Source organism: Electrona antarctica (assembly GCF_951216825.1).
Source record: "Electrona antarctica genome assembly, chromosome: 14".
Taxonomy (NCBI): Eukaryota; Metazoa; Chordata; class Actinopteri; order Myctophiformes; family Myctophidae; genus Electrona; species Electrona antarctica.
In genome coordinates, this window is record NC_136795.1 from 11,938,251 (window position 1) to 11,965,917 (window position 27,667).

Here is a 27,667-nt window from a genome sequence, read left to right on the forward strand (position 1 = left end):
AAAAAAAGAGATTTTTAAATAATCGACTAAATTGATTAGTCTGATCACTTATGCCCTGTATTATACTTTGATGTACAATGGTGCCGTGGAAGCGAAGATAGCCGATCTACAAGCTCGCAACGCGTTGCATCGTGTCATGCTGTGAGTTTGGAGATCATTTTGTGCATCTGCTATTTTCACTACATTTTTAAGTTTCGTTCATTAATGGTAATCGAGGCCTACTCTAGTGGCCGTAGCTGGGTGGGTCTCCGAGCCAGGTACTTCAGTCCCTAACGGACCTCATCAAAGCCACCTGAGAAAGCCATCTGCTGGGCGACTGCAGATAAGTTATTTTGCCCCTCCCCCAGCTACGATACAACACTGTGTTGTTTCGTTCAAAGCGTCCGGCCTCGCTCACACATTCGAAACGGAGACAGATCACGTGTTCTGTCTCTGTTCTGGGGGGAGAGGGGGGGCAGAACGGCTCGCAATTCAGTGGGAGTCGTGTGGTTTTGACAAAACAGCCTTGCCCCCCCATCGAGCAGAGCTGTTCTGTCAAAACCACGTGACACCCATTGAAAATGATTTGCGAGCTGTTCTGCCCTCCCTCTCCCCCCAGAACAGAGACTGAACACGTGTTTCTGCCTGCCTGCACCCCACACTACCACGCACACCACCCCACGCCACACCACACTACCCCACACCACGTACACCACCCCACCCCACACTACCCCACACCACGCACACCACCCCACCCCACCCCACACTACCCCACACCACGCACACCACCCCACGCCACACCACACTACCCCACACCACGTACACCACCCCACCCCACACTACCCCACACCACGTACACCACGCCACCCCACACTACCCCACACCACGTACGTACACCAAAAATAGGGCTTAACCCATTCTGGGCGGGAACCCCTTTTGGTGTTAGCATTATGTTATGCTTTAGCTATTGAAAAATAGCAGATCTACAAGCTCATAGTGCGCCACCGAGTGGCGCGCTACAAGCTTGTAGGTCTGCTATTTTTGATAAATCGAAGAACGACATAGAAACATAGCTTTTTCAGAAAACTGTCAGGATTTAGAAGACATTTTTAGAATCTGATCTCAGGTCAAAATGTAAGCAGTTAACTGGAGCCAGAGCTCCAGGCTCCAAAAACAAAAGTGGCGGTGTGTTTTCTCTATATCCTTCTGGGTATTATTATTTTTTCCTTCTTTCTTCCTTCTTCCCTCCACTCTTTTACTCTCCACCGGTCTCACAAATCTTTGCCTCTTGCTTCTAAGCGTCAGGTTAGCATGTCGCCACATCAGAGAGGCTGCGAACAGCCCCGGGAATAATCGAGATCACACGAACCGAAGACAAAAGCCCTGTGGGCGAGAGCCATTACAGTACATAATGGATTGAAAGCAGTGTCAGTGGTTTGACCCGGCTGCGTGCATGTCCTTGTGGTTATCGCAACTACTAGAGAGGCTAGAGAACATTTGTCTTTCAGTGCCATCGGCTTTTTTGTACAAACAAGATCTCTGCAGTGAGATCAGTTTTTACAAGTTCACGCATGGCTGCGATTGTATTATTGCTAATGGCTTTTTCTGGACAAACCGTTCTGTCTCTCTGTGGTTGGATCTAAAGCAGTGGGGTCCACATGTGGTGTCCTTGGCGACTTACGGATCTGTAACTCAGCGACTGTGCAAATGGAACTAAATGGACCTGTCTCAGAGTAACTAGAAAAAGTGCCCCTCGTGGCACAGGTCTCCAACAGGGCAGGTCAGGTTGTGGCCTCCTGGTGGCGCTATAATAAGCCAATGTGAAAAAGGTGCCATTTCTTCTTACGCCTTGGATGGCAATTGGATGATTTGAGGCATTTTGTTCCAAAAATGTGTTTTGCAAAAATCCACCTGTTGGTGGTGCTATAACAGGCCAATGTGAAAAGGGTGGGATATATTCCTCAGCCTACTAGGAACGTCTGTGAAAGATTTCACGTAAATTGCACGTTGCGTTCATGATTTGAGGGTTTTTGTTCAAAACGAGCCAATCCTGCAAATATTGAAAGCCAATGTTAGCCAATCAGGATGGAATATGAAATACCGGACAGATCCGTCTTGAACACATGACTGTAGAGATACTGTGTAACGATTTTGATTTTTGGACAGAATATGGAGGAGTAATAGCAAAAAATGTGTTTTACAAAAGTCGGCCTCCTGGTGGCGCTATAACAGGCCGTTCTGGAAAATTTGGGGCAGAGGTTCATCATTGGCATCTAGAGAGTGTGTGTGCAAAGTTTGCCATCGACCGGGTTAACGGTGCCGGAGATTAGCTGGTAACAGACGGACGGACACACACACACACACACACACACACACACATGGACAGAGTGCAAAACATACTCTCTCCCCATGCCTTCGGCCTGGTGGAGACAATAAAACATACTCTCTCCCCATGCCTTCGGCCTGGTGGAGACAATAAAACATACTCTCTCCCCATGCCTTCGGCCTGGTGGAGACAAACATACTCTCTCCCCATGCCTTCGGCCTGGTGGAGACAATAAAACATACTCTCTCCCCATGCCTTCGGCCTGGTTGAGACAATAAAACATACTCTCTCCCCATGCCTTCGGCCTGGTGGAGACAATAAAACATACTCTCTCCCCATGCCTTCGGCCTGGTGGAGACAATAAAACATACTCTCTCCCCATGCCTTCGGCCTGGTGGAGACAATAACACTGAGGATTTTATAATGCAGATTTGATTAAAAAAATGCACGTCCGTGGCCTAAACTGGCAGAGGTGTAAAGTAAAAGTACATTTTCTCAAGTGCTATACTTAAATACACTTTTGATGTACTTTTACTTTACTGGAGTACTTTTCTATACTTTGGCTTCTACTCCATTACATCTCAGATCCAAATATTGTACTTTTACTCTACTACATTTATTTGAAAACTTTAGTTAGTAGTTCCTTTATTTATTATTACAAAACATACATTCACCACTTCAGCCCTATATACATTTTGGCCATTTCAAAATAGCTGATCTACAAGCTCACAATGTGTCGCATTGCGATTGTGCAGCTTGTAGATTTGTTAAATGGGACATGCTGCATAATGAGTACTTTCTACTTTTGGTACGTTAACTACATTTTGTGCATTTACTCAAGTACATTTTGAATTCCGGACTTTTTACTTGTAACAGAGTATTTCTATAATGCAGTATTGATACTTTTTACTTAACCCATTTTGGGGCGGGAACCCCTTTTGGTGTTAGCATTATGTTATGCTTTAGCTATTGAAAAATAGCAGATCTACAAGCTCATAGCGCGCCACCGAGTGGCGCGCTACGAGCTTGTAGGTCTGCTATTTTTGAAAAATCGAAGAACCACTGACATAGAAACATAGCTTTTTCAGAAAACTGTCAGGATGTAGAAGACATTTTTAGAATCTGGTCAAAATGGGTTAAGGTAAAACCTTTGAGTACTTTTTCCAGCACTGCTAAAAAGGTTGAGAATCACTGGTCCAAACTAAAGCGTCCTAGATGTTGTTGAAGCGATCGTTTCGGGTTACTGGGAGGTCATCTGGGCCGCGTGGGCGGTGTGTGTGTGGCCCGTTGGAAGGCGGACAGGCCGTACGTACGCAGAGAGAGACGGAGAGACACAGCGAGACGCACAAGAGGGACACTCGTAGAAACGAGAGAGGGAGAGAGAGGAGTGTGGAGGAAATGCCTATTCGCGGCCGGCCACACGACTCTGTGCCTTGACACATTGTCCTTGGCTTTCTGTCCTCAGCCCTTTGGTTTGGAAACAGTATCCAAACCAGGAAAAAACAACTAAAAAACTAAACAAAAGACACGGCAGAGAAGAAGCAGAGAGAGAAAGAGCCGTAAAGAAAGGGGGGAGGGGGGAAAAAATATTTAGTCAGCAGTGATTTTGCATGGATTTTTTTTTCTTGATGATAATTGTAAAAAAAGGTCCCAGGGAGCCACAATAGGGTCCATTGAGCAGCGCTGCGCGGGCTGGATGCGAGCCGTCAGTGTTGGCTCCCAGCCAGAGGCCAGGTCTCTCTTAAAAACCCAGGGGAAGAAAAGAGCGACTGTTTTATGGAAGGAAAGGAGAGAAACAGGCACGCACACACGTACCTTCCTCTTCTGCCCCCCAACCCCCCCTCTCCCTCTCCCTCTCCCTCTCTCTTCTCCTCTATTCTCTTCTCCTTCATTCATGCAGAGGGAGCGCTTCACGAACACACGGCAAGACAGAAAGACAGTAAAATGCGTGCGCTCATTCAGCCTCGAGCCGTATTATAATATGCTGACATCATCTACTTGTCCAATCCATCTATTATTATTTTTTTGTACCTGGATTGATTCCCAGCTGGTTGGACATGTGTGAGCGATTTAGCCTCACCGTTGATCTGTTCACCGTAGATTTTCACTTGGCGGGGGGGGGGTCAGTACAAGCCAACGGGTCACTCCAAAGTAAAAGCGATGTATTGTAGCCTTAACCCTATACCAGTCTAATTTGCAGTGGTAGAAAAAAGCACTCACATTTTCTACTTAAGTAAAAGCATCATTACTGCAATATAGAAATACTATGAAGTAAATGACTGGAATTCAATGTACTTGAGTAAAAGTTGAAAGGTTTTGCCATCAAAATGTACTTAAAGTAACAAAAGTAAATGTACTCATTATGCAGAATGTCCCATTTCAAGTTATCAAATGTTTTAACATATTATTGAAAATAGGCAGATCTAAAAGCTCACAATGAGATCTGCTATTTTCAAATGGCCGAAATGTATATTTGGGCTGAAGTGGTTAATGTATGTATTTTTCTTTTATTATAATCAAAATCTACAAAGTAACTAATGTTTTCAAATAAGTAGTGGAGTAAAAGTACAACATTTGCCTCTGAGACGTAGCGTAGTAGAACTAAAAGTATTGGAAATTGGAAATACTCAAGTGAAGTACAAATACCTCAAAATTGTACAGTGCTTAACCCATTTTGACCTGAGATCAGATTCTAAAAATGTCTTCTACATCCTGACAGTTTTCTGAAAAAGCTATGTTTCTATGTCAGTCGTTCTTCGATTTTTCAAAAATAGCAGACCTACAAGCTCGTAGCGCGCCACTCGGTGGCGCGCTATGAGCTTGTAGATCTGCTATTTTTCAATAGCATGTGTTCATTGAAAGTGCTGCATTTTTTTTGCTTGAAGAGGACTTTTAGCTATATAGCTACAAGCTGTAATTGAATTAGGCCAAAATATAAAAAAATAAAAACACACATCTAAAGAAATCAGGCAATTTGGGGGTAAAATAGTCAAAGTTTATGTAATCTAAGTGATGTTGACAATGGACAATGGCATGTACCAACACTGGTATGGTCCTTTAATTTAATTTGTAATAACCGGGCCCTTTCAGAATTCAATTAAATGAACACTGCTCATTTTGCTGTGCAAGAGGGAGGAAGTGTTTTCACCTGCAGGGGGTGCTGCAGGCAGGGGGTGCCATTGTTTCGTTGGCTGGAATGTTTCCTCTGGCTGTGTACAAATTGAAATAATGGGACCTGCATGCAGTGCAGCAGCAGTGCTGCTGCTGCTTTATGTGTTTGTGTTGTTAGTGTGGGACCTTGCATAACGGCTCCCAGCTGTACGCGCCTCTACCTGGGCCTGAGCGCGTGCATTCGGTGCATGCAAGCATGTGTGTGCGTCGGTGTTCCTGTTGAGCGTGCGTGCGTGCTACATCGATCCCCTGCCAGGCCAGCGTTCTTCTTATTAAACACATGGGTGGTCAGCCCAGTGTGCTGTTGTGTTGGTTCACAAACAATGCTGTACCCATTAGGCTTAAGCCAGTGACTCACCCCAGCGCTCTGGTAAAACCCACCTAATACCTTCACATCAGCATGTTTTCAATCATAAGCTTTATTCCATTCTGCCTGCAGCTATCCGCTGGTAAAGGAAAAGAGACCTCTTGCCCTCCAACGAGACTTGTTAAAGTATATATTTATTATTTCAGTGGGGATGCTGTACTGTGAAGGGTGTAACGCACGCACGCACGCACGCACGCACGCACACGCACGCACACACACGCACGCACGCACGCGAGCACACACACACCACACACACACACACACAGAGTTGTATTAATTGTGCCACCTTCGCTGAGATACCCTGAAAGGATAGTGTACATAAATAACTGACTTGCTGCTACGTATGACCATAACATTTTTGGGCACGCGCGCGCACACACACACACACACACACACACACACACACACACACACACAGAGTTGTATTAATTGTGCCACCTTCGCTGAGATACCCTGAAAGTGAAAGTGTACAGAAATAACTGACTTGCTGCTACGTATGACCATAAAATGTTTGGGCACACACACACACACACACACACACACACACACACACACAGAGTTGTATTAATTGTGCCACCTTCGCTGAGATACCCTGAAAGGATAGTGTACAGAAATAACTGACTTGCTGCTACGTATGACCATAAAATGTTTGGGCGCACACACACACACACACACACACACACACACACACACACACACACACACACACACACACACACACACACACACACACAGTGTTTTTAGGAATCTGATCAGGACCTCTGCACTAACTGAATTCAATTTATGGGCACACTTTGTGGCACACATCAAAATCACAGTGTACCATACCGCAGGTGACTTTGAAGTGAAGAAATACCCCTTTCTCTTTGCCTGCACAATAAATATATACTTCATTTTCTCACTGTAATAGTTACATTTTGTGCATTGTATGCCGAATAGCAAAAATAGGTGGTTCAGAGAATGTGACATCCAGTGTCATACAGTGCCTTGCCTGTCAGTCAAAGGTTTATCCCGGAGGCAAAACGCTGAAGTGAAATATAGACCTATTTGTACTTTAGGGTTTATTTTATTATCTCTCCCTTGCCTGTCAGTCAAAGCTACATCCCAGAGGCAAAACATTGAAATGAAAAGTAGACATGTTTGTACTTTACTTTTTTTTTTATTCATCTTTTTTTCTCCGTGATAATAATATCATTACTTTTTTCCACTTGTACAAATAAATTCACTGAACTGGAAAAGACAAACAAAAAAAGACAAAGCGCTTCCCAAAGTAAACAGGGAAAAATAAACAATTACATTGAAAATATTTTTGGATACCTTCAATGTTTTCTATTTTTACAGACAAGGATTCCAGTTAAATAGTTGGATTATTATTGCGTGAAGACGTTCTCCCTGTGCGCTGGAAATACTGCATTGAAATTTTGCAATTCCCATTTTTTTAATAGGTAGAGTTGTTGGGGAGGGGGGTGGTGGTGGTGGGGGGGGGGATATACTCTTTGGCATGAGGGCACTTTGTGCGTGATGATAGCAACTCTATGTACAGTATGAGGGTCTCCCTGCAAGATAGAACATGCTCTTGCATTATCACACCGATGTTGACGGAGGTCTACACACGTGCACACTCACTCACGCGTACAGGGTAGATCTTCACCCAGAGCAGGTCAACCTGCACCAGACACATAAAAGGCAACTTTCGTGTAGCTCTTCTCCCACCCCTGGTGCACAGATTTGGATCTCGGCGCGGTGCGCCTCCACAACAGCCTTCCTGTAGGCCTCCCTGGCTGCACATAAGTCTCATTGTCCTCGACTCAGAGAGCATATAAACACTTTTTCGCTGTGCTGCGCCTGGCGTTTTCATAGTCTGCTTGGGTGCAAGTGAGCAAAACTGCAACCCTCTTTGCCAAGGGGAAGTTAATGGCGCACGTCAATATGCCGTGGGAGCTAATTCTGCCTAAGGGAAATGGCAGTAAACACAAACCGCTATCTCCTGCTTGTTGTGGGCCCGGGGCCGGGCCGTCGACAATGTTCTTTGCAAATTGTGGTCAAATAGTAACTGGGTCTTTGCTGCTTTCGGGGAATATAAACAATAAATACGGTCTTTAAAGTACTTGTTTCCCCTCGGGTAGAGTCATGTGCGTGTGTATGTGGTTTAAGAAGGCTCGAAGTATGGTTGAAGCTCAGCTGCTGGCTGTGTGTGTGTGTGTGTGTGTGTGTGTGCGTGCAACTGGGTCCCTTTGTAACTTTTGTAATCTTGCTTACCTCCTCTTTGTGCTTAGGAAAAGGGGGCAGGACCACGTAGAAGGGGGGATTTATTCTGCGTCTGCCCAGACTTACATCTACTTACACCGTCTGACATTCTGAGTGTAAAGCCCTTTGATTGACTTTGCTGGTGCGAAATGAGTTTTAATCTTCAAACATTGTAATCTGCTGTTTTGTCTGTCTGTTAGTCCCCCCCAAGAGGTGGGGGGGGGGGTGGGGTGGAGGAGTTAACTTCTAACAGTCACACAGTGAAACAAGAACAAACGCATAATAACATTAAGACAAATATATATAAAAAAACAAAGTATTGTATTTACAACATAACAAGAACAATGCCATTTTCACAAGGGTCAGCCATTCTGACTGGAAGGGTTCTCTTCATTTGGTGACTTGGATGTCATTCACAGCAAGCACCGCCCACTTTGGGGGTAGTGCCGAGGTGCTACAAAAAGTAAAAAAGTATTTTAGTTTTAGTTTATTTCAGTCATTACAACATGAGGGAAATGGCAGCACAGCCCCATTTCAGTCCTTGGCCCTTCTTTTTGAAGAAATAAAAGAGGGCGCGGGGGTCGGGACCCGGGGGGGTCACCTTAACCTTTGACCCTTAGCTCCAGCCAATAACAACACGCCACCTGTCCCAGCCACACTTGGTCTTTGAACCAGGGCTGATAGTGGGCGAGCTGAGAGCCTGCCAGACCAGCTATGTGACTGAAGAAACATTGCAGTAGCGGAATGCAGCATTATGTAAAATGAAGTAAAGGCACTTTTAGAACTTTCTCTAGGTCCTAAACATGTTTTGAATGTTTCATATCTGTTTAGACGAATGATGGGAAATGGGTTAAATATTTATACAGTATGTTCAGTTTCTGCATTGCTGGCCGGCTGGCTGGCTGGCTGGCTGGTTCTCTCCTTCACTGTCACCAGTAACAGTAGCTGGAGTCTGTAGTTCATCAGTGGGAAGAACCGAGCTCAGGAGCAAAGTACTCCTTTTTTAAGTTCAAATGTCACCAAACCCAGCGTCAGAAGGAGGGCTTGTGGGAAGACATGTTGTTATTTGACGTACAGTGATCCTGTAGCAGCAACACCTCATATTCCAGGTTGCCATTCTGAACGGCCGGCTCGGGCATCATGAGCTCCGGCTGTTTCTGAGGCAGCGCCCCGTTGTCCAAGCCAGACTTGACTCCTTCCAGTTCCAGCTGTGAGGGATCACAGTCCAAGTCCAGCTGGCCCTTCTTGGCCCTCTTCCTGCGGAGGTAGCACACCACCCCCACCGCGACTGCTATCAGCACCACCAGCAGCAGGATGGCCATGGCGGGCACCAACAGGGTGGTCAACCTCTTGTCCTCCACCTGTGCCCCCGTGGTGCTGTGCTGCTGCGCGGCCGTGTGCGCCTCGGTGCAGGCGGTGTCCGTGCCAGTGGGCGTGCCCAGTGGACTGGCACAGACGGTGTAGGTGGAGTTCGGCCTCAGGCCCCTGAGCGTGTACTCCGGGTAGGAAGACGGCAGGCTGAGCTGCATGGGCCTCCGGTCGGGCCCGGAGAGGTTGCGGTAGGTCAGGCGGATTCCGCGGATGTACGGCCGCATCTCGATGTAGCGGTGAAGGTCCAGCAGGATAGAGGTGGAGGTGACGTGGCGCGAGCTGATGTCTGGGGCGTCGGCGGTGACGGTCGCCATCGACACCTCCTCTTCGGGGGACGAGGGTGCCGGTGGGTGGCGGACCTCACAGTAGACGCCCGAGGTGCCGCGCGGGCACGTGCAATCCACCTGACCGCGCTGGTCCAGGCGACAGGTGCCCCCGTTCAGGCAGGTGTTGGGAGGACAGAAACGCTGCTCTACGTCTATGCGGCTGCTGCTGCTTGGCGAGGCAGGCGCCGGCGGCAGGGGAGAGTCGATGTCCGTGTCCACGGGGTCGTCGTCACTGGACCCGGGCGCTGCTGGGATAGACCTGGTAGTACTGGGGAGGGTGGTGACGGGAACCGGCACGGTGGTGGTGGTCTTGACGGTGCTGGTGGTGACCGTGGTGGTGGTGGGGCAGCCAAACTCTCTGTGCTCCAGTCTCTCCAGCACCTTCCCAGCGTTGATGGGCGGGAAGTGGCAGCGGGTCTCCTCCGTCCTCTCCAGGGTGATGTCCTGGGCCCTCAGCCAGCCGGGGAACCAGGACAACGTGCAGAGGCAGTTGAAGGGATTCTCGGCCAACGTCAGCTTATTGATGTGAGGGAAGATCTGGGCGAAGCCCTGAGGGAGTCCCTGCAGACTGAGGCTGCTGATGTCCAGCTCCTGGAGCTCCCCCAGGTTCTGGAGGTGCTCTATCTGGAGAGGACCCATGGGGTTCCCCGCCAGGTTGAGGCGGATCAGCCCCCGGGCCTCCTTCAGGGCCCGGGGAAATGACTCCAGCTGGTTTCCCGAGACGTCGAGCTCGTGCAGGTTTCCCAGACTGGCCATCAGCTCCTCGTCCAGGCTGGTGAGACCCACCCCGCCCAGCTTCAGGGACTCCAGGTTGGGGGTCTGGAGGTCGGCGGGACCCAGGGTGGGGAGCACGTTGAAACGCAGGTCCAGCAGCAGCAGCCGGGGCATGGAGAGAGTGGGTAGCGATGTCAGCTGGTTCCCCTGCAGCTTGAGCTCCAGCAGCTGCTCCAGGCCTTTAAAGGCTGCGGGGTGGATGGTCTTGATGTGGTTACTGTACAGATAGAGACGCTCCAGCAGGGCCATGCCTTGGAAGCTCTCCTCCGAAATGTGGGTGATCTGGTTGGACGACAGGTCCAGGTTTCTCAGGGAGGTCAGTGGCTCAAACACCCTATCAGGGAGCTCAGTCAGTTTGTTCTGGCTCAGGTCCAGCATCTCCAGATTGTCCAAGCCGTCAAAGTCCTCTGTGGTCAGGCCCTCGATGCCGTTGGCAAAGAGGTAGAGGCTCTTGGTGGCCGGCGACACCCCCTGAGGAATGGCGGACGAGCGTCGCTGGAAACACAAGATGGAGTCCGGGGTGGTGCAGGAGCAGTCCTTCGGGCAGGCGTTGGACATGATGCCACTGGGTAGGAGGAGGAGGAACGACAGGAAGGGCGTCAACGGAGTGAGAAAGACCTTCATGGTGGTGGATCCTTCTCTCCTCGGCCTGAAACGAGAGAGTGAGGAAATGTCAGTGAACTGAACTTTGTACGCAACACTCACAGATATATACAACTGTATCATAATGTTAACGCTGGCTGATTGTGCGACGCTGCAGAACAACGCGCAATTGTGTTGTGCAAAAGCAGTACGAATCGTATCTCGGTTCGCTTTCCTTGCAAAGTCCTGTGAAGGCCATGTTTTGAGTGTAGGAGCCCCCAGCTGTTGGGCAACAAAAATGTATAACAGATACACGAAGCACAACCGTGGACTTTGTTTCATAAAAACAACATTTGTTTTTCACAAGTAGAATAATATTAAGCCTCCGGACTGGCACAGGTCTGTTATTGATTGATTGTGGGCTCCTTTAATGTGGTTTTTCGAAGGGCTTACGTTGGCTGTGGATTTGTATACTCCAGTGATCAAAGGCCTTCTCTTGACACTGTTCCCTCCAACAATAGGCTCTGGCAGTGACCTCAGGCCCCGGAGGAACTTTCCACTCTAGGGAAAAGTTGTGGCATCTTGCCACACCGACGACAAGAGTGCCACATTATCCGTGTAACGTGCTGTGTAACTAATAGTATTGTGATGCTGAGACTGTTGTCTCCATCCTATTCCGTACTCTCTCTGTGTGTGTGTGTGTGTGTGTGTGTGTGTGTGTGTGTGTGTGTGTGTGTGTGTGTGTGTGTGTGTGTGTGTGTGTGTGTGTGTGTGTGTGTGTGTGTGTGTGTGTGTGTGTGTGTGTGTGACTAAGCTACCCACATCACTACCATTTACCGCACACTATGGATGTACAAAGGAGGATAGTAACTGTGTGACATACGCACACACAAAGCACTGACAAACCAATCCATTGTCATTCTGTTATTCCTCGGATGATGACGAGAATAAAACACAACAACACATTTACACATACAAGTGTGTACACGTTTCTGTCCTCCTAAGTGCTTCTAAAATGGAAAACTGTCTGTCACATTCCGTCAGAACGGCCTCACCATAAACGGCACTCTGGTTTCTCCAAGTTTCCTCTAACGACACGGTGTCAGCGAGCGCCGTGTGGCCTCGTCTCTCTCTCTCTACCATGGAGCACGTGGCCCCGGCATCTGTGCATCATTTTCTTTGTGGTGTTCTAAACTCGGAGGAGAGCTACGCTGATAGCCTGGAGCTGCTTCCCTGACCAGAGACTCGGCATAAATAACACACACTTTCTATGTTGTCATTACGCGGAACGACGGCCAACAAGCTGCAGCGCTAAACACATGTCTGAAGTGCCGTGGAGGAGGCGAGAAAAGGCTGAAATACGCAGAGGAGCCGAGGGGAGTGGGGCGCCTGGAGAGAAGGAGCCTTATACTAATTTACACCCATTTCACCTGAGCCCTCTTTAAGGCTCAAAACAAACACCTGGTCGAGCTTTGGTGCACAACTTGAAAGGGTCGAAAGAGGAGGGGGGAGTGATGGAAGAGAGGGAGAGAGGAATGGAGGCAGATAAAGGAGGAACTAGGCGCTGAGGAGAGTCAGCAAGACAGTTTATCATTCTATGGAGTGAGGCTGCCTTGGGAGAGGAGAAGGGAACATCTCTATCTGTTGGCCAATTTGTCTTCCTTTATCTTCTTCCTCTCCCCCACTTTCTGTCGGCCTCTTTCTTTCTGTCTATCATTCTATTTGAGTCTATACCTCCCTCTCCTGAGTCTGAGAATAACTGTGTTAACGGTGTTAGTATCCGAAGATCACAATAATGTGAAATATGCTAACACAATATTGTATTAACTCAGCACAGAAAGACGGTAGACAGTGCTTTTTCGGCTGTTTTCTTAAACCCGAGATATTGATAAATTATACAATACATTTTGATAAACTTCCCTCCCTGGCGGTGTCATGCCTTTTTTGGTTGGGGCTGGAGGCATCTTGAAACATTGTTTTCTGTTGTGGAGGGGGGGGGGGTCTTGTTATTACTTTGTTGCTGTCTAGACTAGCACCACCTGTATGAGTAAAGCCTTGTTGCCTTGTTTTTCAGATTTACACATAATTCACGTACAGAACATCGTGTTCTTCTTGTCCAGAGTTCAAACCTATTACTCTAGAAATGTTCCAGACAAAGCTTGTGACATGTAATTCTCCTCACTTGTTTTCTTTTACTTTTTAGTTTTACTGAAAGTTGCAGCCCTGTTCTTTTCTCAGATGTTTTGGCACAATGTTTTTCTTTTCTTTTTTTTTCTTTTTAAATTCATATATAGCATGCATGCAGTATTTAATCTGACCCGGGTCTGTAACTCTGAGAGTGTACAACTCTAACCAAATGGATGGGTCCATTTCTTTCCATTTGGATACTCTCCGAGTTAAATAATTGCGGCCCCAGAGATACAAATTTGTATGAAAGGGGAATACATTGCCCGAGATGAAAAAGGTTAACTTGAGAATCACCGTGCTAGCCTCCGTGGGCCAACATACAGTAGCTATAATCCTCCATTCCTCTGAGGTCTGTTCTCTTTGAAGCCAGACTTCTTTGTCTACACAGAGATAGACTTACAGTACATAAACTCCCCTGTAATGTACATGATCATTAATAGTTAGAAAATTTCTGAGCTGTCTTTTTTGATTACTTTTTGTGTTGATGGGCCATTTATTTTGGTTGTGTTCTGTTCCTTTTCACAGATTTACTTGGTCAATTATAATTGATATTTTACGTGTACAGTACACAAATGTTTGTGATTTTCCGTTGTAGCGATGAAGCAATTACTCCGACAATGATCTTTGTATGCCAAAGGAAACAGAACAGAAACTTGCATCGATTGTGGTTTCCCCTTATTGACTTACAGGCACCCATGTCTCCTCTCTGAAAACAGGTTTAGTGGCTGCTCCGCATGTTGAAAACCTCACCAACCGGTGCCAAGTAGATATTACAACAGCAACAGAGCCACTGCCATCTTAAATAATATTTTCTTCCCTTGAAATTCTTCCTCCCGCTCTCGGTCTCGCTCTCTCTGTTTAATGAAACATTTTCTTTAGAGAAAAACACTGCCTCGAATGTCAGGCCTTGGAGAGCAGATCAAGGCTTTGGGGGGTTGCAGAGGGGAGGAGGGGGGGGGTTGCAGAGGGGCGGAGGTATCATCTCATCACGCCGCGGCTGTGGCATTTATTTTCCTTTGCGTTCAGCATACTTTTCTTTCCTTGAAATCGCAACCCCCATGGAAAACATTCATTGATCTCCTCTTTTCCCTCCCGCGGGGTCCAGACCAGAAGGGACCGTAGCCAACGGTTTGGACCCTGCCACCAATGCACTGCCGTTATCCTTGTTATTATCCAAATTATTCAGAACCGGAGCAGAAAGCCAGACAATATCTATATAAGAAATGACAGAAGTGTAGCTGTAACAAAGCACCCAGTTAACCACTTTCAACCATGATAAATGCCTATTGTCCTGTGACACCGAAATGCTACACCGATGTATGACAAAATATAAAATAGGGCTTATGTGTTTCATGTCCAACAGAAAGCACCTGCTATCAGGAAATACATTGCCTCCTAACCTTTGCCAGCCATTGCAGAAAAGTTGGAGGCAGTCAGCATTGCAATTGTTTATGGAAAGCCTGGTCTGATAACATCTGGAGGTGGTACCGTAGCTCGCCATCAGTGCCAGCTGAGCTGGCACCAGAGGTGAGGGGGTGGCAGTTATCCCATAGTTTGAACACACACAGTGCCCTGGGGGAAGTCACTGGAACGGACTAGTAATTACATAGAGAGAATGTCGTAATGGATTTAGGTAGAGAGTAATAAATCAAGAGTAACTGCTTTCGACTTTATTGGTACTTCATATTGTACGAGTTCCAAATGTGGAAATCAAATTTGTAGAAGTTCTGACTGATTACAAGAAAAACTGTCTTTCCAAGTTCACTGCAGGGTCGCAAACCCTGGAAATGCAGTGATTGGAAAGAGAGGGGGGGGGATGCAGGAAGAGAGCTTTTACGTTATAGGAGTTGGAAATGATGGAGAGGGTCAGATAGGAGAGAGAGAGAAGAGGATGGAAGCTGCATGTGTATACACAATGAGGGAAAACAAAGGGATTTGGAAAGATAAACAGGGGGATGAAGGAGGAGAAAGGAAGGACTAGGCAACAGCTGGATTGTACGTAGGCATTCTTGGGTGTCTCAGGTTTTCATATCATCACAGACTAGCCAGGAATGTGTGCGTGCGTGTGTGTGTGGGTGTGCGCGTGCGGCGCACACATGTGTGCAGCTGTGTGTGTGTGAGTGACTGTGTGCACTTACGCGCGTGTGTTTGTATGCAACCATGTTTGCATGAGTGAGATGTGAGAGACGCAAAGGAGCGAGAGCTGTGTAAGTATGAACTGTTATGTGAATTTACTGCCTGCTCTTTACTATGTGCATACATGTGAGAAAGAGATATATAGTATGTCTGAAGTTGTCCCGTTCCAACCCCTTCCGGAGTGACTTGGGTAATATCATTCTGAACCGGAGACGGCTAAGAAGGGACCAGAGCCAGAATACACAACATCAATGCAGCAACGTGTCGTAAAAAGATGGAAGCATGGATCGGGGGAAAGGGAGAACATGAAAGAGAAGTGAGCCGTGCAGATAAAGCGGAAGAATATTTTTCATCCTAGAAGTCCGACGCGGCATTTCTGGCGTAGCTCCCCCGGGCCAGAGTGTTTATTTGACCATGCCTCATTCCAAATCAGGCCAGGCACATCTGATAACCCTGAGGTTGGCAGGAGGGGGGGGGGGGGGTCTCTGCACACCATGCACAAGACCATTATAGCTACGATTCTCCCGATTTGCCTTTGCTCCTTGTGTCTTGTGCAGCGTCTTATCGGCGCGCAGATAAGGACCCATCATGGCATCAGTACAGTACAGGTTCAGTCAGTATCCCCTGGTGCTGAGTGACTCGTGACTGTGTGGCATTAACTCAAGTGTTTGGGAGCGAGCGGAGGGCCCCGGGAGAAGAGAGGGAGAAGAGTGTTAGCAGACGGACAGGCCTGTCATCCCGCACAGGGAGGAATGCAGCCGTTGAGCTTCTCCCTCCCCTACCCTTCTCTTCCTCTGCCTTTTCTTGAGTTGTAATTTCCTTTCCTCTCTCCTGTGCGTTTGTGGAGACATTCCTGAGACAGGCAGCAGCTGAGCTTGGAAAAAAGGGGGAGCTTCTCATAAGCCGGCTAGGTCTTGTTGGCCTAGCATTCAGAGATTAACAGAATGTTTTCCCGGTCTTTCAGACTGGATAAGTGAATGTGCAGCAATACGGGGGTGAGACCCTTTTTTGGTTAAAAAATTGTAACAAAAAAAGCTTTTGACGTCTCTGTTTTCTTCTTACTTGGGGCCTAAAGATAATCATAAAGTGTGCCGTTTTTATTGAGCGCATTGGCTGACGAGTACGCTAGCATAGCTGGGGGAGCTAGCAGCCGCCAGGCGAAGCCGGCACACACACACAAAAAGATCATGGGAACGTCTTTACGCAACACCGTGAAAGAATAACACGTGGCCAGCCCCCTGGAAAAAAGAAAAATAAAGAGTTGAGAAGCTGTGAAAAAGTAAAAGACAGAAAAAAATCTAATCTTTTGTCTCTCACTCGCCCTCTCCCCTGTCCTCCTTTTTCTCGTCTTTTCAAGACCAGGAGGAAAGGAAAACACTAGCACAGGGAACAGTGGAGGGGAAAAGAAAGGTTCTGTCAGCAGGAGCGGAGGGGTCGGAGAGGTGGATGAGGCCTGGCTTTGGGGATGGTGAAGTGGGTCTCCAGGAGCGGAGGGGTCGGAGAGGTGGATGAGGCCTGGCTTTGGGGATGGTGAAGTGGGTCTCGTCAATTTAAGCCCCACAGGCCCGACGTCAAGAGCCCTTATCTTCCGAGCGGAAGGGACACTGAGGGGGCATGGGATGGGATGGCAGAGGAGGAGGAGGAGGAGGTGGGTGGTAGGGGGGGTCATACAGCACTTGTATAATCCAGCAGGACAGGCTAGATACTGTAAGGGGGGGGGTTGAGGCACCCTGCCAAAGTCTTGGTAAGGGGATAAGGCTGCACACACGACAGAGTGCATACTCCCATTAAAGAGGGCCCCCTTCTCTCTCTCTCTCTCTCTCTCTCTCTCTTTCTCTCTCTCTCTCTCTCTCTCTCCCCCCCCCGTTGGACGACGTTATCTTCTAAGGAAACAATGCTTGTGGTATGTGCATTAGCGCATGATCTACTGCACCGCGGGTAGGCAGGTTCAATGCCGTGGCGATGGAGTGCCACAGCACGAAAGCATCAGCCTCAGTCTGTCATGTAGGTGCTATAGCAGGCATGAATGATACGCGTCTGCATCCATAATTTACACAGTACAAACAGTACAAATGGATAAATTAACAATGAGGATTTGACTGTGTATGAATGCTAGAGGTTAACCCTCTCCCGGCGTCTCTATCCCTGTCCCTATGAGAAGAAACAGCAGCCCACCGCCCAATGACGCACACACACACGCTCCCTGCTTTCAGCACCATCCTGGACACAGCTGGGTGCTGTTACCCACAATGCAGCGGGGTCATCCCTCAACATGACAGAGAGGTCCCATAAACGCTGGCCCTCCTGCGTGCGGTTGGCCTACAAGAAGGAACCGCACGCAGGATGGGGAGAGAGACGAGAGTTTTTAAATGAGTGGACAGACAAAAAGCTGTTTGCGGAAGCAGTGTTACACAACTTACAGTAAGCGTTTAACAATGTCGGCTATGCTGACCTCAATGATTCGGTACGTGCGATATGCAGTTGAGTATTTGGTTTTTGGTATGTGTTAATTAAAAGCATCAACAGTATTATGCTCAATTGTCGGCCGTACCTGTTGGACTACTTGTGAAATATATGCATTCAGGACATACCTGGATAGGCTCTATGCACACCTACCTCCTTCACAGGTGTTACCGAATGATACTAATTAAGGCTCTGTTCCATTCTGGTCAAACAGAGTCAGGGTGCTGCTATTGTGCATGTTGGAAACACTGAAACATTGGAAACTCTGCTACACCAGTGGGTCTCAAAAGTGTCCTTGAGTGGGTTCCAAATGGCCCCGTATGCGTGTGTAATTCTGAGAGTGTACAAATTAGTGATGCACCGAATATTCGGCCGCACGCAGAAAATATTCGGCAGAAAATGGCTAAAAATGCATTTTCGGCCTATTCGGTTTCGGCCCGAATAGGCAGAAAATATATCACCGAATAGTGTATGCAATTAATGCATTCAAAAGAGCTGAATAAATGTTTTATTGACCCATAATAGTGATTATTATTTAAGTAAAGTTTTGCCATAACCATTTATTTTGCCATAAATCAGGTAGCTTTAAGGTACGGCCATGAGAGCAATGGTAGGAAAAAATATATATAATATTAATCATATTCGGATATTCTGAATTCGGTTTTCAGCCAACTGTTTCCTATATTCGGTTTCGGCCAAGAATTTCTCTTTCGGTGCATCCCTAGTACAAATGGAACCAAATGGACCTTTACCCTTTGTACACTCTGAGAGTCCTTGACATTAATACGTTGGAGAACCACTGTACACTAAATGGAATCGGTAACACCTGTGAAAGAAGTAGGGAAGAGGCCTGTAAGTAGGAACAGTTATTTATATTCTGTGTGCACAGAGCCTATTGAAGGTGACGAGTGTTTGGGAACAGTTATTCTGTGTGCACAGAGCCTATTGAAGGTGACGAGTGTTTGGGAACAATTGGCAAGGCAGAGATAGACAGTTTAAGTTTAGAAAGAGAGTTTGTGTTTACTTTGTTGACTACTTTCAGCTTGGTGTCCCTCTGTTATTGTAGACTTTCCAACAGTGCATCTACGCGCTCACAACACGTTTCGTGCGACGCTGTCGTACAACAAAGTATAAAATGGGGCTTAAGTGGTTAAATATGGGGCAAAATACTCCAGATCTTAATATCAAATAGAGTGTGGTTTCCATTGAACTGATCCAGAGACTGTCCTTGTACTACACAGTAAAATCCTAACCCTGAGAGTGTACAAAATGACCCAAGTGGGACCCCTTAGCACTGTCATGCACATCAGTGCTAATACTCATCTGGAAGCCACAAATGCCATTGCTGTGCTTTAAAGTGGTAGGGTGGGGAGGGGTCATAGCGTTTTATAAGGTTTGTTTGACCACAAGAAAAGGTCCTCCAACCAACCACACTCATATTGGTTCAGTTCTGCCTGCACTGATTGATGTCAAACGCTTGTTGCTTTAATTAATACAAATGACCGGCAGTTCCTGTAGGGCTACATGCCTTTCCTATCTTCATCTCCACTTCTCTCTCTTTCTCTCTCTCTCACTCTGTCTTTCTCTCTCTCACTCACTTTTGTCCTGTCTCTTTCGCTTCTCATGTCCTGGACTTAAATGAGCGGCAAAGCTGCTTAGCATCGGCGCAAAGAAGAAGAAAAAAAATGCCCCCCTTTGTCTCAGGATTTATGGCTTTGTTCAGGACTGCAAGGCCATAAGGACAGTGCGATGGCGGTGCCATTAGTGGCTGCAGCCAACAGGGACATGAAAGAGAGCTTAATGTATAGTTATGGGGTGAATGTGGGGCGAACCGCACTGCAGGAGGGGATCCAGGGTTCAGTCGTACAGCCACCTGTTGTAACCACATGAACCCCAGCGTTCCATTGACCGCTGGCCATCTACAAACTTTGGCATAGAGGGGGAAAAAGGAGGCGGCATAGCATAGACCCCTGGGGGACTCCGATCAAAGTATGTGGGCTTTAAGTGGTTAAGTCACATTTCTTGCTAAACGCTGTTTATTATTCTAGAATAACAATGCAGACGAAGCACAATGTCACCTGATCACTCGCCTGCCCTCTGTCACAACTACATCTGATCAGATAGCATCAGTCTCTGTCACAACTACATCTGATCAGATAGCATCAGTCCAAATGGACAACGTTCAGTCTGACCAATGAGGCGTAGAAAGAGACTTAGGGGTCAGAGGTCAGGCCCAGATAAGTGCTTCTACTGCTGCTCAATGTTCTGTGTCCTCTGTTGTAGGTCTGGTCCCAGACAACACAGATAACGGGCCCTGTTTGACACTGGAACACACCCAGCTTTGGTTTCACAGGCACACACACACACACACACACACACACACACACACACACACACACACACACCTGAGCCTTGCTTGTCCCAGCCGCCCACAACAGGTGCTTTCTCCACTCCTCCAGGGCAATGTGAAACCCTAAACCTGCTGGAGTGTGTCTTGATTTGAATGACGCGACCTGCGCAAAAGCACCGGTGGCTCCCTGCCTCACTCCCAGCCACCCGCACACTCCTGCCCCCAGGGAGAGAGCCTGTTGCAGGGGGAACGGAAGCAGGAGGAGGTGGGCGACCGACAGGGCGGCCGGAGTCTGCTTCCCGAAGCAGCAGATGTCTGCTTGCAGCCTCTCTACGCCTCCTCTGAGCTTTAAAGCACGGAGGTCAGGCACCATGTGGCCCAAAAGGAAATGTGGACCATTTCCTCTCTATATTATCTTCTTTTTTTTTCGAACTGATGGAACCCGATAGCGAGTGACGCTCAACTTGATTTATTTTGCTCAGAAGATGCACATGTAGAGATGCACACAAGAGGACAGACAAGCAGGTGCACATAGACACAAACACAACACAGTCACGGTCTTTGTCTTGACCCTGACATTGACAGATCAGTCTGTCACCGGTTGGACCCTGATCCCTGTGACCTAGAGGGTCAGGCGACCTCTTGAAGGTCGCGGTCACAGCCCGTCTCTGTCCGCCAGAACCATGAGGCACAATGCCTGGCTTTGTCACACACCTTCCACGGCGCCCAGACATGACGCTACAGTCAAGTGTCTCAGACCTGCTCTACAGGGATCTCGCAATGTGCGCGGCCGCGCACACACACACACACACAGACACACACACTAGATGCTAACACAATGTGTTTCAACACCCTATTGACTCCCGCAGACATTTATCCGTTTCTCAATCATGATGTTCAATGTCTGTCTGTCTGTCTCCATGTAATCCAAGCCTGGTAATGATAAGTTGCATTATCAGCGGATACGCCTCAATCAGGTGCTCCAGCTGTCCAAGCACCTTCCCTGGTGGCTCAGGCTGTCTGCCACCCATATGGTTGGTGCTTCCATCTTTGACCTGCCTGGCATCAGTCTCAGCCTCTATAGTGGCATAGAAAAGGCCCTCCTCTCTGTGAACCCCCGAGGCTAGTGAGCGACCTGACAGTGTTGGGCTTACCCAGAACTTCCTACAGGCCAGCTAGCTAGGCCCTCGGACCAGCAGGGAGTCCGCACTCTGTCTGCAGCTGCTGTTTACAGCTTGAAGCACAGAGAGAGACCAGACCTGAAGGCAGAGGGATCAACAAACAACTGATGAGATCATTCTGAGTGACGTAAATGTGCAAGGTCGACAGTGGGATGAGAGCATGGTCGGCTTGCCAAAATGCAATCTGCAAAACAAATGAACAAATTCACGTGCTGTGAGGTCGTGTTGTTTGCTGATGGAGTTTTCGTTCTAGTGCTCTGTGTAGGTATGTGCCATGGATATGATGTGTGCGTGCTTGCAGTGTTTGTTTTAAGTGTGCTCTCGGTGGTTGGAAGACATGCAGGATGGACCCGTTCTGTCAAAGAGCCACGGGCCAGGTGTGATGATGTGCACACTCCCAACACACCACTCTGAATGCCAAGCCGGCTAGTCATCTGACCTCCATCGCGCTTCTCCACCTGATACGCCTGCCTCATGTGTTCCTTATTGGACCCAACTATGTTATTCTCGTGTCCTGAAGGACATGATATTCGCTTGCATAAACATTAAGGCGAGGCCAACTGAACCTTTTCCTCTCTGCACTTTCACACACAGGGATAACCAGAGTCACCAGACATTGTGTGCTAACATTACAGATTGTGCCACAATTGCCATTGCCGTTTTCGTACCTTTGCCCTTCGTTTTTTTAACAGTGGCAATGTCAGAGCTCAAAGGTCAAAGGTCAGAGCTCAAGGTTTAAGTCAACAAAAAGAGAGGGAGCATACGAGTCGGTATGCATACAGGCGGGCACATTGACTGAGCAAATACTGTCACACGCACTCATTGAAGACAAACAAAAGTCATCTGCCTGTGTATGACTATCCCTGTGGTCTGGCTTGCCTCGATGTTCCTCGAGCACATAGTTCCCTATTTAAATGTCTCCTTGCCTCAGTCCAGGACCCCCTGGCGTGGCCGAGACCAATTCCCGCTGCATTAGTGTCATAGCATTGGTGTCACGCTCGCACACGCACCAACAAAACCCACAAACACCGCAGCACGACCTTGGCCAAGGAGGCAGGCCGTGCAACCATGTACTGTAATGTGTTGTAACATTCTTACACATTACAGCACATCACGCAAATATTTCTGAAATGACTGTCACGGGCCAATCATCAATCCTTGCTCTCCACCTCCCCTCTCTGCTTCTTCCTTCTCAGGTCTGTTCATGCGGCCGGCGAGAGTATGGCAGGAATTTGATGAGGCCATGTCTCTCACCTGCCTGCCATAACAGCCCTGCAGTCTGCCGTGCGTGCGTGCGTGCGTGCGTGCGTGCGTGCGTGCGTGCGTGCGTGCGTGCGTGCGTGCGTGCGTGTCTAATATCAAACCTTCAGGCCCTTGCCGTAACTAAACGTGTTCATTAAGCCAACACTACAGTATAGATACTAGGCCTGGAACTGGATTGTTTTCTTTGCGATTATTTTATTGATTTGTCTTTTGATTTATCCATTTTATATAGATTTCTATATCAACGAAACCCCAACTCATGCTCCCTCCACTCTATTCTCTCCTCCTTCCTTGTCCGTCTGCATGCGGAGGCTGCCGCCATGTTATTAGTGACGACAGACAGAATGTGTCAAAAGAGTTTCTAACTTACTGTGTTAAAAGACCGGGGGAAAAGCGCACCTATTCTTGGAACAATGAAAGGATTTGTGTAAGCTTAAGCGTGGCCTTTTCATTTTCGAAAGCATCCTCTCTAAAAGGAGGTCTGTGACAGTGAAGAATGTGAAGGATGATCGCTATGGCGCTGCAGGGGAAGACAGAATGAGAATGAGGATGGGGGGGCATTGTTTGTGTCTTGGCTCGACGCCTGACGATTGACAATTTAATTGGTTGTTGTTGACTTGGACTGCTTCCACCGCGGCTCTCGAGCTCTGCGGTAGATGAGTTTGGACTGCGACAGACATTCCATAATTAGCCGGCTGATTTATTGATTTTTGAATATTGCATTCTCTGTGGCGCTGTAAGTGCGGCGAAGATGGCGTCGTTTACAAAAAGTCTGTAAGTAAACATTTGTGTTTTTTCCTCATTCCCGTTGCACCGCAATAGGCCCCCCCCGTCCATACCTGTTTTTCAGGCGCCGTTCTTTCGTGAGAGTTGCCGTTTGTGATTTTTCAAGTCAGCCTGCCCCCCGGCCCAACTCCTATAAAAATGCTACGCTAAAACTCCAGCATGTGCGAGTCACACACGCAAGATAAACATGACATCTCTTAGTGGTGGAGATCTGTGGTGCTGATTAGTGTGTCACAAAGGAATGCATTGTCAAGCCAATAACTGTGTTGGTCTCTTGCCAGAGCTTGGCAGGTTGGCTGACTGACTTACTGACTGGCAGCGAGCTCGCCCGCCCCCAGCCCTGACATGCCTCCCCTCCATGCCCCTGTTTGCCACCTCGACGTGGCAATCAGTTAACCACATGAACCCTGTTCCCTGTTCGCATGCAAGCAGCTCACAACAGCTGTTTAGTTCCAATATTACCCGAAAGAGTCCACGATATGGACGTTTTTTATACCCTGGTGCTTTCGAGCAAGTTTGTACAACTGAATGGATTTTATTACAACAATGCCATTTCCTCCCGCCGACATTCCACAAACACTATAAAACGTCCTGTTTTTCAGCGACGGCATCATCTCATGCAAGGTCATGAATCAAAGTTGTTGTTGTTTTTTATTATCACCGTAACCTACTATGCACCTGTTCCAACTGAGCCAGATGAGACCTACAGCGTCGTACAGTCAGTGGAAGACATCTATCAGCAGCCATGCATTATCCACTTAATCCCCATTTCATACTCTCAGCACTCCTGAACTCGACTTTATTGTCGCATCACAGGTGCAAACAAAAATAGAAATTGAATGAAATTCTTTGTCGTGTACAAGGCTCTATCATCGCAGTTTCAAGAAAGGTGGAAAGAGACAGAAAAACTGTTCAGATATCGATACTGGCAGTGTGAAATATATTAATATAAAATATACATAATGTCTGTATACATGATACTATACAGTGCATAAGGTGTGTGGTTAAAAGTAACAGTGGATATCTTCTTCATGTGATTAAACTATAGGGACACCAGCTTGGAATTGGTTAGAGATGCAGTAGTCAGGCCAAACGGCAGCAGTTAATGTCCCACCAAACAACTCTTCACTTATACACGATAAAGACTTCACGAGGCCAGAGGTTGACAGAAACGGAGGAATAAGCTAGCCTTCTCTCCGCTGTCCTTTCCATCTGTACCCAGAACATACACAATGGGCTAAATGTCCTCAATGCCATTATGCAGTTGATACAACTTCCTAAAGGCTCCTGGAAGTCAACCATAGCCTATACATTGTAAAATATCCTGTGGTTTACTATACAGTACATGTCAGCACAAAATGGTTTCATCTGCTCCTCAGATGGAACAGAATCTGCCTGGGGGAGGGGGGGGGGCCTATAGCCCAGTGGTTAAGGGCCATACCACATGGCTGCAAACGCCCTGAGAGCAGAGTCCCTGGTTCGATTCCTGGCTGGTGGTCAGACCGTTTGCATGTGCTGTCTCGCTCATTCTCGAATAAAGACAGAAAATGCCCCAAACAATAAGCTATATATATATGCTTGGAGAGGCTGCTATGTCGATGCCTGCAGTGTGCACACACACACACACACACACACACACACACACACACACACACACACACACACACACACACACAACCCTGGGGAGAGCAACTTAGTGGCTATTTTTGCTTTGGCATAAACTTGACACAGACTGTATGCCTGTATCAGTTTATGTGTAATCACAAGGCATGCACATCCCTTTGGTGAAAACACACACGCGCGTGCCCTCGCACGCACAGACACACACACGCACAGACACACACACACACACACACACACACACACACAGTCCTCTGTCCATGTGTCTTACAGGGCTCTCCACTTTAAAGAGGCCACTGAATTGAACTGGGGCCTTTGCGTTGGAGCCTCCTCCTCCTGCCCACCCATCCGGAGGAGTGAGAGAAGAAGGGCCCCTTGGTGTGGTTTTGGGGAAGCCCTGCATGGTTCTGTGCATGTGTGTGCACGTTACGGATGGAGACCACATGGTTCTCCTATCAGTGAGTCACAATGTCATAGTCATTCATAGTGAATGACGCCCGAGATGATACAAACGTAGCCAAATGACCCGCACCGGTCCATTTGGTTACATTTGTACACTCGGCAGTTAAATAAACAGAGGATAGCTGTGTTTAAACTCGGGCATATTCTGCGGTACATATTTAGTCTGAGTGCGTTATGCGTCATGGAACATCCTTGTTTGCCCTACTGTGTTTACCCATGACTTAGAAATATTAACATTAATAACTAACGCTCGGCTACACACACACACATACACAGAGCCTTCTGCAGGGCTGGAACATGTATTGTTCACCTACAGTATACAGAAGACTGTCAGTATTATTATTGTTCACCTACAGTATACAGAAGACTGTCAGTATTATTATTGTTCACCTACAGTATACAGAAGACTGTCAGTATTATTATTGTTCACCTACAGTATACAGAAGACTGTCAGTATTATTATTGTTCACCTACAGTATACAGAAGACTGTCAGTATTATTATTGTTCACCTACAGTATACAGAAGACTGTCAGTATTATTATTGTTCACCTACAGTATACAGAAGACTGTCAGTATTATTATTGTTCACCTACAGTATACAGAAGACTGTCAGTATTATTATTGTTCACCTACAGTATACAGAAGACTGTCAGTATTATTTATTGTTCACCTACAGTATACAGAAGACTGTCAGTATTATTATTGTTCACCTACAGTATACAGAAGACTGTCAGTATTATTATTGTTCACCTACAGTATTGTTCACCTACAGTATACAGAAGACTGTCAGTATTATTATTGTTCACCTACAGTATACAGAAGACTGTCAGTATTATTATTGTTCACCTACAGTATACAGAAGACTGTCAGTATTATTATTGTTCACCTACAGTATACAGAAGACTGTCAGTATTATTTATTGTTCACCTACAGTATACAGAAGACTGTCAGTATTATTATTGTTCACCTACAGTATACAGAAGACTGTCAGTATTATTATTGTTCACCTACAGTATACAGAAGACTGTCAGTATTATTATTGTTCACCTACAGTATACAGAAGACTGTCAGTATTATTATTGTTCACCTACAGTATACAGAAGACTGTCAGTATTATTATTGTTCACCTACAGTATACAGAAGACTGTCAGTATTATTATTGTTCACCTACAGTATACAGAAGACTGTCAGTATTATTATTGTTCACCTACAGTATACAGAAGACTGTCAGTATTATTATTGTTCACCTACAGTATTGTTCACCTACAGTATACAGAAGACTGTCAGTATTATTATTGTTCACCTACAGTATTGTTCACCTACAGTATACAGAAGACTGTCAGTATTATTATTGTTCACCTACAGTATACAGAAGACTGTCAGTATTATTATTGTTCACCTACAGTATTGTTCACCTACAGTATACAGAAGACTGTCAGTATTATTATTGTTCACCTACAGTATACAGAAGACTGTCAGTATTATTATTGTTCACCTACAGTATTGTTCACCTACAGTATACAGAAGACTGTCAGTATTATTATTGTTCACCTACAGTATTGTTCACCTACAGTATACAGAAGACTGTCAGTATTATTATTGTTCACCTACAGTATACAGAAGACTGTCAGTATTATTATTGTTCACCTACAGTATTGTTCACCTACAGTATACAGAAGACTGTCAGTATTATTATTGTTCACCTACAGTATTGTTCACCTACAGTATACAGAAGACTGTCAGTAGTATGTATTGTTCACCTACAGTATTGTTCACCTACAGTATTGTTCACCTACAGTATACAGAAGACTGTCAGTATTATTATTGTTCACCTACAGTATTGTTCACCTACAGTATACAGAAGACTGTCAGTAGTATGTATTGTTCACCTACAGTATTATACACCTACAGTATTGTTCACCTACAGTATACAGAAGACTGTCAGTAGTATTTCAGTAACGAGAAACACGGGGCTAAAGCAACTTATTAGGCATATAGCCAACAGAACTTGAGGGGCGTGTGTGTGCGCGCGTGCAGGTGTGGGCACGCACGTGTGTACATTTGTGTGTTTTCAA

General features: G+C 46.8%; 2 protein-coding genes across 2 annotated transcripts in view; one reads left to right on the plus strand and one right to left on the minus strand.

Annotated features, from left to right (window-relative positions):
- The window catches only part of coro7 (coronin 7), a 196,882-nt gene that overhangs the window by 82,169 nt on the left and 87,046 nt on the right, over positions 1-27,667 (plus strand). The gene's annotated exons all lie outside the window — the stretch shown is intronic.
- vasnb (vasorin b) overlaps positions 8,393-27,667 on the minus strand; it is a 31,060-nt gene continuing 11,785 nt past the window's right edge. Inside the window, exon 3 of the mRNA XM_079521687.1 lies at positions 8,393-11,210. Coding sequence (XP_079377813.1) covers positions 9,122-11,185 — 2,064 coding nt within the window. The 5' untranslated portion in view covers positions 11,186-11,210 and the 3' untranslated portion in view covers positions 8,393-9,121. The remainder of the gene's footprint in view (positions 11,211-27,667) is intronic.